The sequence below is a fragment of the Oreochromis niloticus genome, linkage group LG23 (assembly GCF_001858045.2).
Source record: "Oreochromis niloticus isolate F11D_XX linkage group LG23, O_niloticus_UMD_NMBU, whole genome shotgun sequence".
NCBI lineage: Eukaryota > Metazoa > Chordata > Actinopteri > Cichliformes > Cichlidae > Oreochromis > Oreochromis niloticus.
The window spans coordinates 34,982,406-34,994,963 of NC_031986.2; the positions used below are offsets into that span (position 1 = coordinate 34,982,406).

General features: G+C 43.4%; 1 protein-coding gene across 1 annotated transcript; it reads right to left on the reverse strand.

Annotated features, from left to right (window-relative positions):
* Nucleotides 1-3,334: 3,334 nt before the first annotated feature.
* Nucleotides 3,335-11,360, reverse strand: abhd17ab (abhydrolase domain containing 17A, depalmitoylase b). The gene is made up of 5 exons (XM_003451353.5): nt 10,399-11,360; nt 9,432-9,802; nt 8,031-8,225; nt 6,972-7,151; nt 3,335-5,128 (listed from the first exon to the last, which is right to left on the reverse strand). Exons 2-5 carry the CDS (start codon nt 9,794-9,796, stop codon nt 4,903-4,905), a joined length of 966 nt encoding a protein of 321 aa, XP_003451401.1. The 5' UTR covers nt 9,797-9,802; nt 10,399-11,360; the 3' UTR covers nt 3,335-4,902.
* Between the last annotated feature and the right edge of the window lie 1,198 nt (nt 11,361-12,558).

Below are 12,558 nucleotides of genomic sequence, written 5' to 3' on the forward strand. Positions count from 1 at the left end.
ATTTTTACCCTTGTGCAGTGGCAGATCACGTGCTCCGCTCTGTTAGAACTGACATTGCTGCTCTGGACTGAACCCAACTCATTCTGCTGAGTGGGAAACGTTTGTGCTGACTTGAATGCAGCAGTCATGACCTTCCTTCCTTGGTTATACAATTTGTTTTCAGGAATTCAAAGACGAATGTGTGACATCCACAGGTTTTACTGTAAAACAGGACACAGCAGAAGCAAATGAGATTCCCCTTATTTAAAAACACTAGATTTTACATTCTAAACATTATCACAGACATTAATAGGTTGTCCCTGTGTGATGTGCTGGTTAAGTTGCTGGTGGGTGTGCTTGGTTGTTTCAAGGACTCGTTCAGCCGACAGGCTAACAACTGCCAATAAAAGAATTTCATTTTAATTCAAACATGAAATGATGAAAAGAACTAAAAAGCAGAGACTAGTCTACTTGTTCAAAGCAGTCACCATGTAAGAGGCAATACAAAATGAAACAAACAGTTAAAAGTATGTGTGGGTGGGTGGGTGCGCTTATGAGGACCAATGTAGCGTTAGACCCTGTGATTGAGGGTCATCACTTCACCTTCAAAGGCCTGTTTCAGGGTTAAGGATAGAGTTTGATTCAGGTTAGAGCGGGAATTTGTGCTCGAGCAGTTTAAGGTCGATGGCTACGGAATAAACCGGGAAGACGTGTCTGTGAGAAGTGTTGCTCGCAGGCTGGCCAGGGGAATGGCAGACAGGATGCACAGTGCTGGGCTCTAAACACAGCTCCAGTTAAACATGCTGGGATTTTATGCCACCCTCATGGAGTCTCCTTTTGACAGATTGGTCAGAAACATGTCGGCGCTCCTCCAGTTCCTCTCACACAGAGGAGCAGATACCGGTCCTTCTGTGACAGACGCTCACAGCAAACCTTGGTGTGAAGACATGCATGGATGTACCTTTCTGAGACCATCTCTTCCTGCCAGTACGAAAAGGACACCAACAAAAAGCAAAACCTGAGAAAAATGAGTAGGGAGGAAGAAGAATCGTCTAGAGATCCTGTCGTCTGTCGCAGTGGTTTGTGCTTTCTAACCGGACAGACTGGGAACCTGAACTTTAACTGACTTTGTGTTGTCATGAATAGTGTTATTTGCACTCAAAGACACGAGAGTCTGCAAATTTACCTCAACATTCTCCGACTACTGTAAGTCTCGGCTGGCTCAGCTAACAGGTGCAGCATCAGTGCACCATCGTTAATGTTCACATATGTGTTTGAACTTTTGTGCTATTTTAAATGTCATGTGAGTGAATGTTATTTATTCTCCTGAAGCTGATAAAGTATTCACAAGGAGTTATTCTGTACTCTGACTCGTGCTCGCTCTCCTTTTTCAGTCTAAATCTTGACAACAATCCTCAGGTTAGGAACATTTAAAGGCAGATTAATAAGTGCTGTTGAGCTTCAGGTTTGTGTTTCAGTGTTAAAGGTCATCCTCTGCTCTTGCAGGATGCACTAACTTTGCCGTACACAGAGGGATGCACTGCTGCAGCTGCTGTTAATCCGTACGAGCCTCTGAGTGACACACCGCAGTTTATGTGGTCCACTGAAAACAGCTGGCAAGTGTGTGTTCAGGGGGAGGAGCTTATGAGCCATCTGTCTCCGTTTCCCCACAGCTCAACACGGTAGCAGGCAGCGAGGGGAGGCTGGGACAGACCCGAGTCCTTGTACTGCTTTAATTAAAACACAATTTGAGCCTCTGTCGGCTCAGATGCTAACAAGCCGTCCAACACATCAGCCAAAGAAGACAACAACAGGCAATTAAACACTCATTTTGTCTTCGCCCGAGCCGGTCCCGGAGCCTCGTTGTTCAGCCCCATGAGGCCTTTTACAGCAGACAGGTCTTCATTCAGCCAGTGCCAGGTCTGCCATGAGTGCAAAATCAGGGACTGCTGAAAACACTCGTCGCTGGCAGATTTAAGCAAAGACACCAAATTTTAAAAAAAAAAAGAAGTCAGATTTAATATCAACTTCTGGTTATGATTTATTAACTTATTCTCTTTAATTCATGAAAAGTCTTTAAAAACTAAAAAACTGTCAGTATAATAAACAATTGATAAGAATGTTTGATGATGAAAATAAAACCCAGAACTGAAACAATCCTCAGCAGAAACCCACACGTCTGAAAAAGCTTTTCATGTGTCGGCATGAAGCCGGCCTTTCATCTTCTTTCATCACACAAACATATTCAAACACACGTGGTTTCCTCCCCGCACAAACGAGAAATTATAAACAGCTTAGAGAAAAACAAATAATCCCAACTTGGTTAATTTATCAAGTTCATATTCGGTTCTTGCATATTTCAAAGCAAACGTGATATGATAAAAACACGATTATTTAGCAAACAGAGAATTTTACAATGAATCTGTATCCAAATGTGAAGAGAAGTAAATAAGAAGATAAGCTCAGTTTGATGTTCTTTACATAAGATATAAAACATAAGCAGCAGGTAAACTGGGTAAAGCACTAACAACAAAAGCTTTGGTTTGTCCACCGAGCCTAAAAATTCTCCTCAAAAATGTTGAGAACAGCTGGAATCTGAGTGTTCGTCTAATCCAATCGTGCCTAAGCTTCAAATACAACAACGCATGTAAGCAAAAACACTCGATTCCTTTACAATTTCTCATAAATATTACAATTTTGGTTACAGTTTTAAAACTTTGGTGGATTGCTGGATCACCATAAAGAAAAGAAAAGAAAAAAAACACATGGAAAAAACCCCCACAACAGATATGCATTTACCCTCAGAGCCACCTACAGCGACTCCAACAGGGTCCAACATCTGTTTGTACCATTTCAGGTACGAGGCAGGTCAGGCTCCTGTTACGGGTTAGTCAGATTTCTCCAACAACAAGCTGAAGAATTGAGATCAATCAAATAATGTGCCAATGTTTCCTAAAAAATATTCCCAGAAGACAGAAAACGCACCTCACAAAACAAAAATGATACTTAAAGGGGACCTATTATGCTCCTTTCCAGCTCCATATTTCTATTCTTGGGCTCTACTAGAGTAGCTTTGCATGATTCCCAGGCTAAAATAGCGGTCCCCAACCCCCGGGCCTCGGACCGGTACCGGGCCGCGAGAGTTGAGGCTCAGGTGTGAAATGTATGGTTTTCAGGGTTTTCACGTGTTATGAATAAATCTTCTTTTTTTCAGTACCGGCACTAGTTTTATTTTGTCGTATTTATCCGCGACACCTTATTGCCGGTCTGTGAAAATATTGTCGGGCATAAACCGGTCCGTGGCGCAAAAAAGGTTGGGGACCGCTGTTATAATGGGTCTCGTGAAAGGCAGGAGTTCAGGACGTGATCAGTTTTCTGAGATCATAATAAACAATGGCTCTCAGTGACATCACACAGAACCAGAGTCAGGATCTGAGCAGTCTGACCTCGACTCGCCAGATCGTCTGAAACTTGGTGATGTTTAATAATGGATATAAGCATAACAGGTCCCCTTTAATCATTATGCAGGTTTGTATACATAGACAGAATAATAATACAAGCAGCTGTTATAAAGGCTAAATTATGGAGATGAAACACTAATCTGTTTAGTGTTTGACAAAAATGGTGCCTGGTGTTAGTGTTCCTGCTTAACTCTGATAAATCTGCTGACATGTTCAAAGAAGAACATGTGCTCTGATCACACAGATGTTCCTGCGAAACTGGGGAACTATCAGAATGTGGACCTGAATGTGGTTACTTCCCCTGCCTTCACTAAAAAAAACAATCCCTGATGACGGGGTGCAGGTGAGTAATGTGTTGAACTTTAGTGTTGCTCTCCTTGTCTCTGCGCACCGTGAGGAGCAGGAACAGGCCGACAGCTGTGACCCAGCAGTGCGAGACATAAACAAGGCTAAAAGAAACGGACGGGGCTAATGGACTTGAACGCATTCCATTAAATGAAAGAACTGGAGGAATTTTCCATCTGAGCCTCTTCAACGTCTTTCTTTCATACAGTCAATCCCACAGCAGCAGTGGGACACAGATGTGTGCGCGAGGGGGCATCGACGGCTCAGCAAACTGGAGGTCTGGACTGCAGCTCAGATTTAGGATCAAAGTTCGGCTGAACGCTTCGTTGGAAGGACAGATTTTAGGCTGGATGAAATCTTCTGAGGCGTTTCAGCTGTCCGCGCGGTAAACAATCGCGAACACTCGAAAAAGTTACCTGAGCGAAAAGTTCAATACGTAAAAACAAGATTAAAGACGCAAAATATAAACTCATATTTATGTCAGCATAATTTTCCCAAGATTAAAAGCTGTGAGCGGTTTCAAACCTTCGTGATGAAAGTTAGAAACGATTTTAAAGATGATGCAGTCTGCGCCAACAAAATGCAGGTAAACGAATACCTTTAAAACATGATATATTGTGTTTAAATTGGCTTCAATTTAACTGTACAGGTGCAATAATTCAATGAAACATAATACCTGCTTCAACAAAAGTCCTCTAATAAAAAGCTGCTAGCAGAAATGAAGTTCCACTCGAAGTGTACGCTGAGGTGGTGACAGGAGCTTTCCAGGTCATGTGATCACTTCGTTGTTCTACTTTTCATCTATCAGTGAAAACCTTTCCCTCTTTTTCATGTTATTGCACAGTACAGGCATCTGCACTATTAAAGTTTCTGCTAAAAGACACACAAACAAACACAAACCCCAACAGTCTCCACTGTGATTATGAAGAGACGCCTCTTTTCCCCTGCGTCTAAATGATCCACGGTCCATTAAAGGTGAACTGCGTCCTGAAGTATGTGCACACGTCACACAGGACGGTTAAGACGGGTCAGATGGTTTCCATCTCAGACAAAAGGAGGTGAGGTGCTTTGAGCGGACCGGGAAATATGGTAATTATGACGAGCGTAGTGTTGATGGTCAGCCGTGCTGTACCGCCAGCTCCTGTCCTATGAAGCGGCGCAGGCGCTCCAAATACTGGCTGTAGAGTTCAATGTCGTTGTGTCCCGCTCCCTCAACCCAGAGAGGCTCCACAGCCTTCGGGCAGCGCTCGAACAAGGCCAGGCCGTGGGAAAAGTCGATCACCTCGTCCTCCGTGCCGTGGATGATGAGCACTGGGGAAGTGATTTTGGACACTTTCTCAATGCTGAAATGGAAAAAGAGGAAAACAGAAATTAGAAACAGAGAACGCTTTGAAACAGTGTGGACCGTTCTGACCGGAGATCAGGTTATCGAGTCTGACCCCGTGGCCCTCAGCTCTAAAAGGGTGGAGTGCCCACTCCAGGTCAAGGCTGAGTTCTCCAGAAGTCCCCTCACTCGGGTCTTGTTCCTGAGTGAGGGAGTGGCTGGTTTTCCTACCACCTCTGTTCCTCGCCCACTTTATCATCGGAGATTAGCTCCTGCGCTAAAGCTGGCATGGGCTGCTACTGACTCTGAGTCCTTATTGTGTGGCCAAGAGAATCGTTCTGGGGCCGAGGATTTAAAAAAAAAAAAAAAAAAAAAAAAAAAAAAAAGAACTGTAACAACACATTCGAGTGAACACCCACACTACAACTGCACACCCATGTGTGGCAGGACGTGGGGTTAAACTGAAAACAAAGAGCTTCAACAGTCTTACTGGCACGTACTGGGATTAAAACTGCAAGTTTACAGAGAGACTTGAGCAACCACAGTTAGTCCAACTGTGGTTTATGTTTGTTACTCAGTGTAAGTGAATGGAAACAGCTCAGCTGTCCAGCACTGAAAATAAAGAAAATGAAGAACATAAAAGAATTATGGTGATATTTATGTGCGTAACTTCCAAGTTACTCCAAGACACTCAAGATGACCATCTAACAAAGTGCCTGCTGCCACAACAGAGGGAAACACTGATCAGTGCTAACCTCGTATCTCAAAAATAAACAAAAAGAGCACACACACACACAGGGCAGCGTGTGTGACGAGTCCTCCAGACGTAATTATGTAAAGTCTGAAAATAAACAGCGGCATGGTGGAACAACAGTTAGCACAGACACCTCAGTCAAAGACGGTTTGTAGTCCAAACCCCATTGGTGGCCTTACCCTGGGGAGTTCACATCTCCCACAGAACAAACATGTCGGGGATCCTAACGTAGTCACCTGTGTGAGTGTGAGCTCCGCAGCAATGTAAGCATGCACGGTTAGATGTGTCTTGCAAAGTGCTTTTAGTGGTCATAATAGCAATGCATTTCCATAGTGAGGAAGAGCAGCCACGAATCATAACCTACAAATCAGCAGATATTATCAATCATCCAGTCGATACCAGTACACCCAGTATAAGTGTGAGTGGTTTGTAAATGCACTCAACCTTGCCTTCGTGATTTTCCAGTTCAAAAAAAAAAAAAAAAAAAAAAATGTCAACAGGATTTTCCAACAAATAAGACTCACTACACTGAAAAAATGAAAAACAAATAAATAATTCAAACAGCATTTCAGAAGAAGAGAAGCTTTTCTTTCAGCACGTCTGTTTTCCCTGGACCAAACACACTTTCACAAGTCTAAGTGGGAATCATGCTTTTCTGCTGACAGATTAATAATAATGTGAAAATATCAACAGGCAGTCAAACAGTCAGGGCACACAGATTGTGCATGACGTTTAAACACCCTACTCAGAGACAGCAAGAAAGAAGATGAAGCACGAACAGATAGAGGGCAGTATAGAAAGCCGATCCTGTTTCCAGCTCATCCACGTGACTTATACAGTCTCAGCTGACTCACAGCTGCATAATGGCTCAACTGTCTGGGATTTCCTTACCTGGATGACCGAGCATGCATCATATATACGGCTTTCACAGCCAATTACAATGATGTGTTTGATATTCTGCAGTTTATCAAACATCATTTTAATTGGACAACGCAGGCAAACACAAAACCAGTTCACATCAAATTAACATTTTGTTTGTAAACAAAATGCTGTAATGAATAGCTTCATACATACAAAACATGTGAACAGTAAGAAGACTCTTTCTTACTTGGGGAAAGCGTCGAAGCAGTAGGTTTTCTTTGTGTCAGGAAACGCTACTCTCATACCAGATGTTAGAGGCGAGTGAAGAACCACGGCGGCACACTCGTACCGTGACGCCAGGTCTACAGTGGGAACTGTACCGATGCTCTGCCCATACAGGATGATGTTCTCCGGGCTTATGCCATACCTGGTTAGAAATGAAAAGAAAGAAAAAATACGTGTAATACAGACGAGAGAGAGCAGCCAAAACCACAAACATTACCTTTGGTGTACTAATGATTACTGACAGTACTTTCATTAATTCTTTGGTTATTTTTCAAAAAGAATTTTGCTCCTTAAGGGTCAAAGGTCAAATGTCAGGTACATTTTTTATAGTCACCAAAAACGACTAACCAGTTTTTCAAAAATTCAAATTTTTATTTCACTTCATGACTATTCGCAGCTCCGTTAATGAGTGAATCTTTTACTTCCCACGAGCCCACACACGACACAAAAGTTTACTAACGGTGAAATTCTTCTGAAACAGGAGTATCTTCACGGAAACCTTTATATTTCGGAAAGCACATGCATATTTTCAACATGCTGAAATTGAAACCTGAGTAAAGAATGACACACAACGGTGACTTTTACATGAGCCAACCTGTAGTTAGCGCTCTGTTTTGTAACCCCCGGGCTACAGCTGCATTAGCACAGCGCTGCTTCTGTTAATGAGACACTTCATCACCCTACAACGCCCTTGAGATACATCACCCCTTAGCCTTCCCTCATCCATCCATCTCTCTCTTCTTTATTCCCACAGCATCTGTCCTCACTCTGCTCTGTCCTCACCACCACCTTTATTCACCCCGTCATCACGCCCCTTTATTCGAACGTCCGTTTTCTGCTTTTTCTCTTCTTTAGTACTTCTCACAGTAAAGGCATTTTTTGCCTGTGCACATTTTAAACATCGTTTGATCTCAGCTGTATCCTTTGTAAACTCATGCCCCATCTTGACAGAACAAGTTCACCTGGAATAACAAAATTACACCTAGAAGGACACGTTTGGGCCAACTGCATCATCACATACCGTGTACGCAGGGCGTGCCAGGCAGCATCTATGTCTGCGTACAGATTCTTCTCGGAGGGCTTGCCGGTGCTGACGCCATAGCCCGAGTAATCATAAGAGAAGATGTTGCAGTTGATGCGAGTGCCGAGGCCGATGTAGAAACTGCTCATCTGGCCGAGGTCAACTGCATTGCCGTGGGAGAAAAGCACCGTAAACCTGCAGGAATGATTCAGACGAAGGGTTAGTAAGGAGCTAACAGACAGAGACAGGTGCACGCTTGTTGGTTTTCCTATTTCCTTTAAAATAAATAAATAAAAATCACTATCAGCACTGGAGCCAATGATCCAGCCTCTGCTGTGCTCTTATCAGAAAAATATGATATATAGAGAACTACATTGTGGTTACATGAGAAATATTCTTGTTTAGCATTGCCAACAATAGCATAGCTAAACACAGAACTTTTTTTTAAGACAGACAAACAACTGTGCACAGAAATTAATCAAATCACAAGTAACCTGCTGTTTAAATCAAAAAGGTACTTGATTCTATAAAACTGCTGCAGGTTGAAGGATTATTTACCACGAAGGACTCTTGCTTCCAGACATTTAGTATAACCTGAGAAGCAGGGTATCCACTGTGAACGCTGGGTATCTAGCCCTTGGCTGTTATTCATGAATGCGTGTTGTGCTCTCTGGAGTAACCTGATACTTTTTCTACACACCGACTGTTTTGAAATTCTCCCTCTGTGGTTTTGTTTATGAGCTCTTGCAGCCCGTGGCTTTGCTCTTGGCCTTTCCACTTAGAAAGCAGCAAAACAATGACTCTGCCATATCACGTCAGGCCTGGGATCATTCTTTGTAATACTAGAGACACATTAATGCAAGATAAATGGACTGTAACACAAGCCTGTCCATTTCTTTTTAATTCATTTGGTAAATTAATCAGTAGCAGTTAGAGTTAAATTCTTTTACATCTCATAAAATACTGTCAAACCTTCTAGGATGAAGAAGGTTATTTCCTCTTATAAAGCCATTTACCAACAACGGCCAATAAAGTCAATCACGCCACATAGCTGCAAATGTTTTGTCTCTGACTGGAAACTGTTATCTTGTCAGGGAGTGTGAAAATCTTTTTTACTGTGATCAGTATCACGAACAACAGTAAATTCAACTTTAGGGCTCTCCAAACAAGCAGAGAAAATAATGAGAAAGAATAAAAACAATAGAATAAAGTCTGACGGGTGTGCCATGATCTACAGAAAAAAACCAGGAAGAGAAAATCTTTGCGTCAGCTGAGTCAACAAGAAAAGAAAAGAAAGCAAACCCGGGCGTGAAGAGGACTGTTGAGGAAGAAGACGGTTTAAATGCTTCAGAGCGAGTGTGACATACCTGTCAGTCACAGCTGACAGCTAATTCCATTTACCTGGAATTAGGAGCGCAGCGAATGTACATGCAGCCGACTCGGTTCCCTCGGCTGGATCGAGTGAGAAACACCTCCGTCATGTCCAGCTCTCTCTGAGAGTACTGAAACTCTGCTCGCTCCGTCAGGTGAAGCTTCCATCCCCCCTCTACGGCCCCGGTCCCCCCGCTTCCAGCAACCGAAGCGCCGCTCCGCGCCCGCAGGCTGGATGTCCCCGTCGCCCCTGACGCAGCAGGGCCCGCCTCTGGGTCTGGCAGAAAGGTGTACGTGGGTTCTGGGGGCAGGAAAGCTAGCTTGGCTGCAATGCGGCTCGGGCAAGGCGGGCAACAGAACAGGCAGCAGAGCTCACTGAGAGAGAGGCCATTCATCCTTCACTGAGAAGAAGAACACAGACAAGAGGATCACTGTGCAAATGAAGTCACATCATGCAAACGTTAACACAATGAAACACTTATTACAATTTAATGCACAAGGCCCTTAGTCTGTGGGTGCCTACAATGGGGATGATGATTTGTCTAACCAGTTTTGGCAGAAAGCATTTCAAACATTAAATTAGAGGAACTCAATTAATGCACTGTCAATCATAAAAAAAAAAAGTTACCCAGCAACAATAATAATCTGTAAAAGTCTGCCACCTTGAGCGCCCTAATCTCCTTAAATGTGGCTCAATAATTATTCACAGAATAAGTTTCTGGTTTTTTTTGTTTGTTGTTGTTTTTTTTTAAGAAATTTGAATGCCAACCTGGGCTTTTGCAGCTGTGATAGACCATATATTAAATGTGTTAAATGATTTAACAGACTTGAGCCACAGACCCATCGTATTTTCTTCATACTTCACACTGATCTTTACAGAGTTCCAGGTAAACCACAGTGACTAATGCTCGTTGTTTTTATTACAAGTCATGAGTGAGAATAAATGCACGTACACGGGGACCAACGTGACCCCCCCCGTGTGAACCAGCAGACCTACCTGTTGAGTTGAAGCCTGGTCAAAGAGAAACGAGCTGTGCTGAAACGAAACAAACAAGGAAGTCTTCCTTCAGCCTGACCCAAATTCAAACTCGGGACGCTGCCTGCAGCCCTGTCAGCTGAACAAGGAAAAAGAGCTGGAGCCTTCCGGCTGACAGGGAAGTGTTATTTACAAAGTGTCTGCTGGCTTTCCTTTGTAGTCCCTGAACGCCACATTCCACTCATTTTATGCGCTGGGACAGACGAACGACGCGCTTTTCTCTCCAAACGCGTCCTGGAGAGCTAAATAAATAAAAACACCAGCAGCTGGTTTTAGTTTAAGATCCCGACTTCTCAGTTTGGGAGACTCGTTTCCAATAAAAGTCCTGCCCTCAAAGTGACCGAAACTAACTTTATACACGAACACAGAGATGTCCCTCTGTGCCCCTTGTCCCTCTGTCCGAAGGAGTGACCGATGAAGACCAACAGTAGGGACAAGTCTTCCCCTCGCCTCCCGGAGAGACGCTGTTTTTCTGCGCGTCCCAGCTAACGCTACGCTGGCTTAAGCTAGCAAGAAGACACAAATACGGCTGCTCGGTAAAAGCGGGCTCGCGCTGTGACGTAAAGCGCCGTTAAAACGCAGATCCCGGTGTGAACGCTTCTGTCCGCGAGCCCATTCTGGACGCTGCTGGCGTGTCCTCCCCGTTTATACACAGCCCTGGCTGTCGTTATTAATCCACACAGATGCGGTGTTTTCCTACTTCTCCGCTGTTTCACCGCATCCGGAAGTGACAGCTGACCGGATGTGACGCAGGAAGTTTCCATTGGACAATTATGGGAAAGGTGTTATCAGCGCGGATGACGGCGCTGTAAAAGGTGACACGTTTGAACTTGATTGTTAATTTGTATCTTTAAAGATAAAGAAGCTCAGTTCACGGTATTTCTCATAATCCAAGTGTCATCGCAGTTACTTGGAGACCCGGCTGATTCATCAAAGATGATATGTGCTACTTACAACTAATTTTATTTAATAAAGAGCACATTGTGCCCTAATGGATCTATGTGTGATCTCAATTCAGTTAACAGCTTATATCCCCTTTAATTTCTCAGTTCAGTTTTATTTATATAAAGTCAAATCGCAACAACAGTCACCCCAAGAAGCTTTATATTGTAAAGATGTAAGTAAAAAATACAAAGAAAAACACCAACACCCAAAAAAAATCAATGATCAAGATAAGATAAAGATAAGATAAGAAGAACTTTATTTATCCCGAGGGAAATTCTTTTGTCATACACATGCTCAGTGCAGCAAGAGAGACAGAGGAGCAGAGGAATAAGACATACAATATGTACAATAGAATACAAGTATACAGTAATATATACTTGTAAGTACTTCCAAGTACTTCCTAACAGTGGGAAGGAAGAAATCCCTTTTAACAGGAAGTTTGACCATAACCAATAATTAAAGTAAATGTGTCCTAAAGGAAGGTGGGTCTCCCACAGGGCAACGCTGTAAAGCTGTAACTCTCCCCAACAGTTTATATTAACACACACACACACACACACAGAGCTTTGCTGGCTCAGGAGCCACCTTTACAATCTATTCAAGAGAAATGCAAGTGTCAGCTTTACAACCTGTTATGTAGGCCAATCATGGCCTTGTTAAAACAGCCCTGCACACCCACACCTTTACTTCAGTTATTTTTGCACAGATTTTGAGAGATCCACCTTTGCACTGGAACTGACAAGTGTCAGGGGTGATTTATGAGGGGAGGATAGCAGCAAGAGTCAAAGGGAAGATTTACAAGATGGCAGTGAGACTTCCTGTCATGCGTGGTTTGGAGACAGGGGTACTGACAAAAATTGGGGGCTGAGCTGAAGATGCTGAGATCTTCTCTGCAAGTGAGCAGGATGGACAGGATTAGAAATGAATCCATCAGAGGGACAGCTCAGTGTTTGGACGTGTGCAGAGGAGGGAGAGTGAATATAGTGGACAAAGGATGATGAAGATGGAGTTCTCAGACAGGAGGAAAAGAGGAAGACCTCAGAGGAGGTTCATGGATGTAGTTAAGGAGGACATGCAAAGGGTTGGTGTGACAGAAGAGGATGCTGGGAAAAGGGGCAATCAAGGCAGTTATCTGCTGTGGCGAGCCCTAAAGAGATCAGCTGAAAGAAAAGATTT

Bases quoted from the DNA above. Each gene is read 5' to 3' on its own strand.
- abhd17ab (XM_003451353.5), bottom strand. From the start codon at position 9,796: ATGAATGGCCTCTCTCTCAGTGAGCTCTGCTGCCTGTTCTGTTGCCCG. The intron at 8,226-9,431 runs GTAAATGGAATT...TCATTCCTGCAG, and splicing joins CGCTGCGCTCCTAATTCCAG to GTTTACGGTGCTTTTCTCCC. The intron at 5,129-6,971 runs GTAAGAAAGAGT...TTTCCATTTCAG, and splicing joins TGCTTCGACGCTTTCCCCAA to CATTGAGAAAGTGTCCAAAA.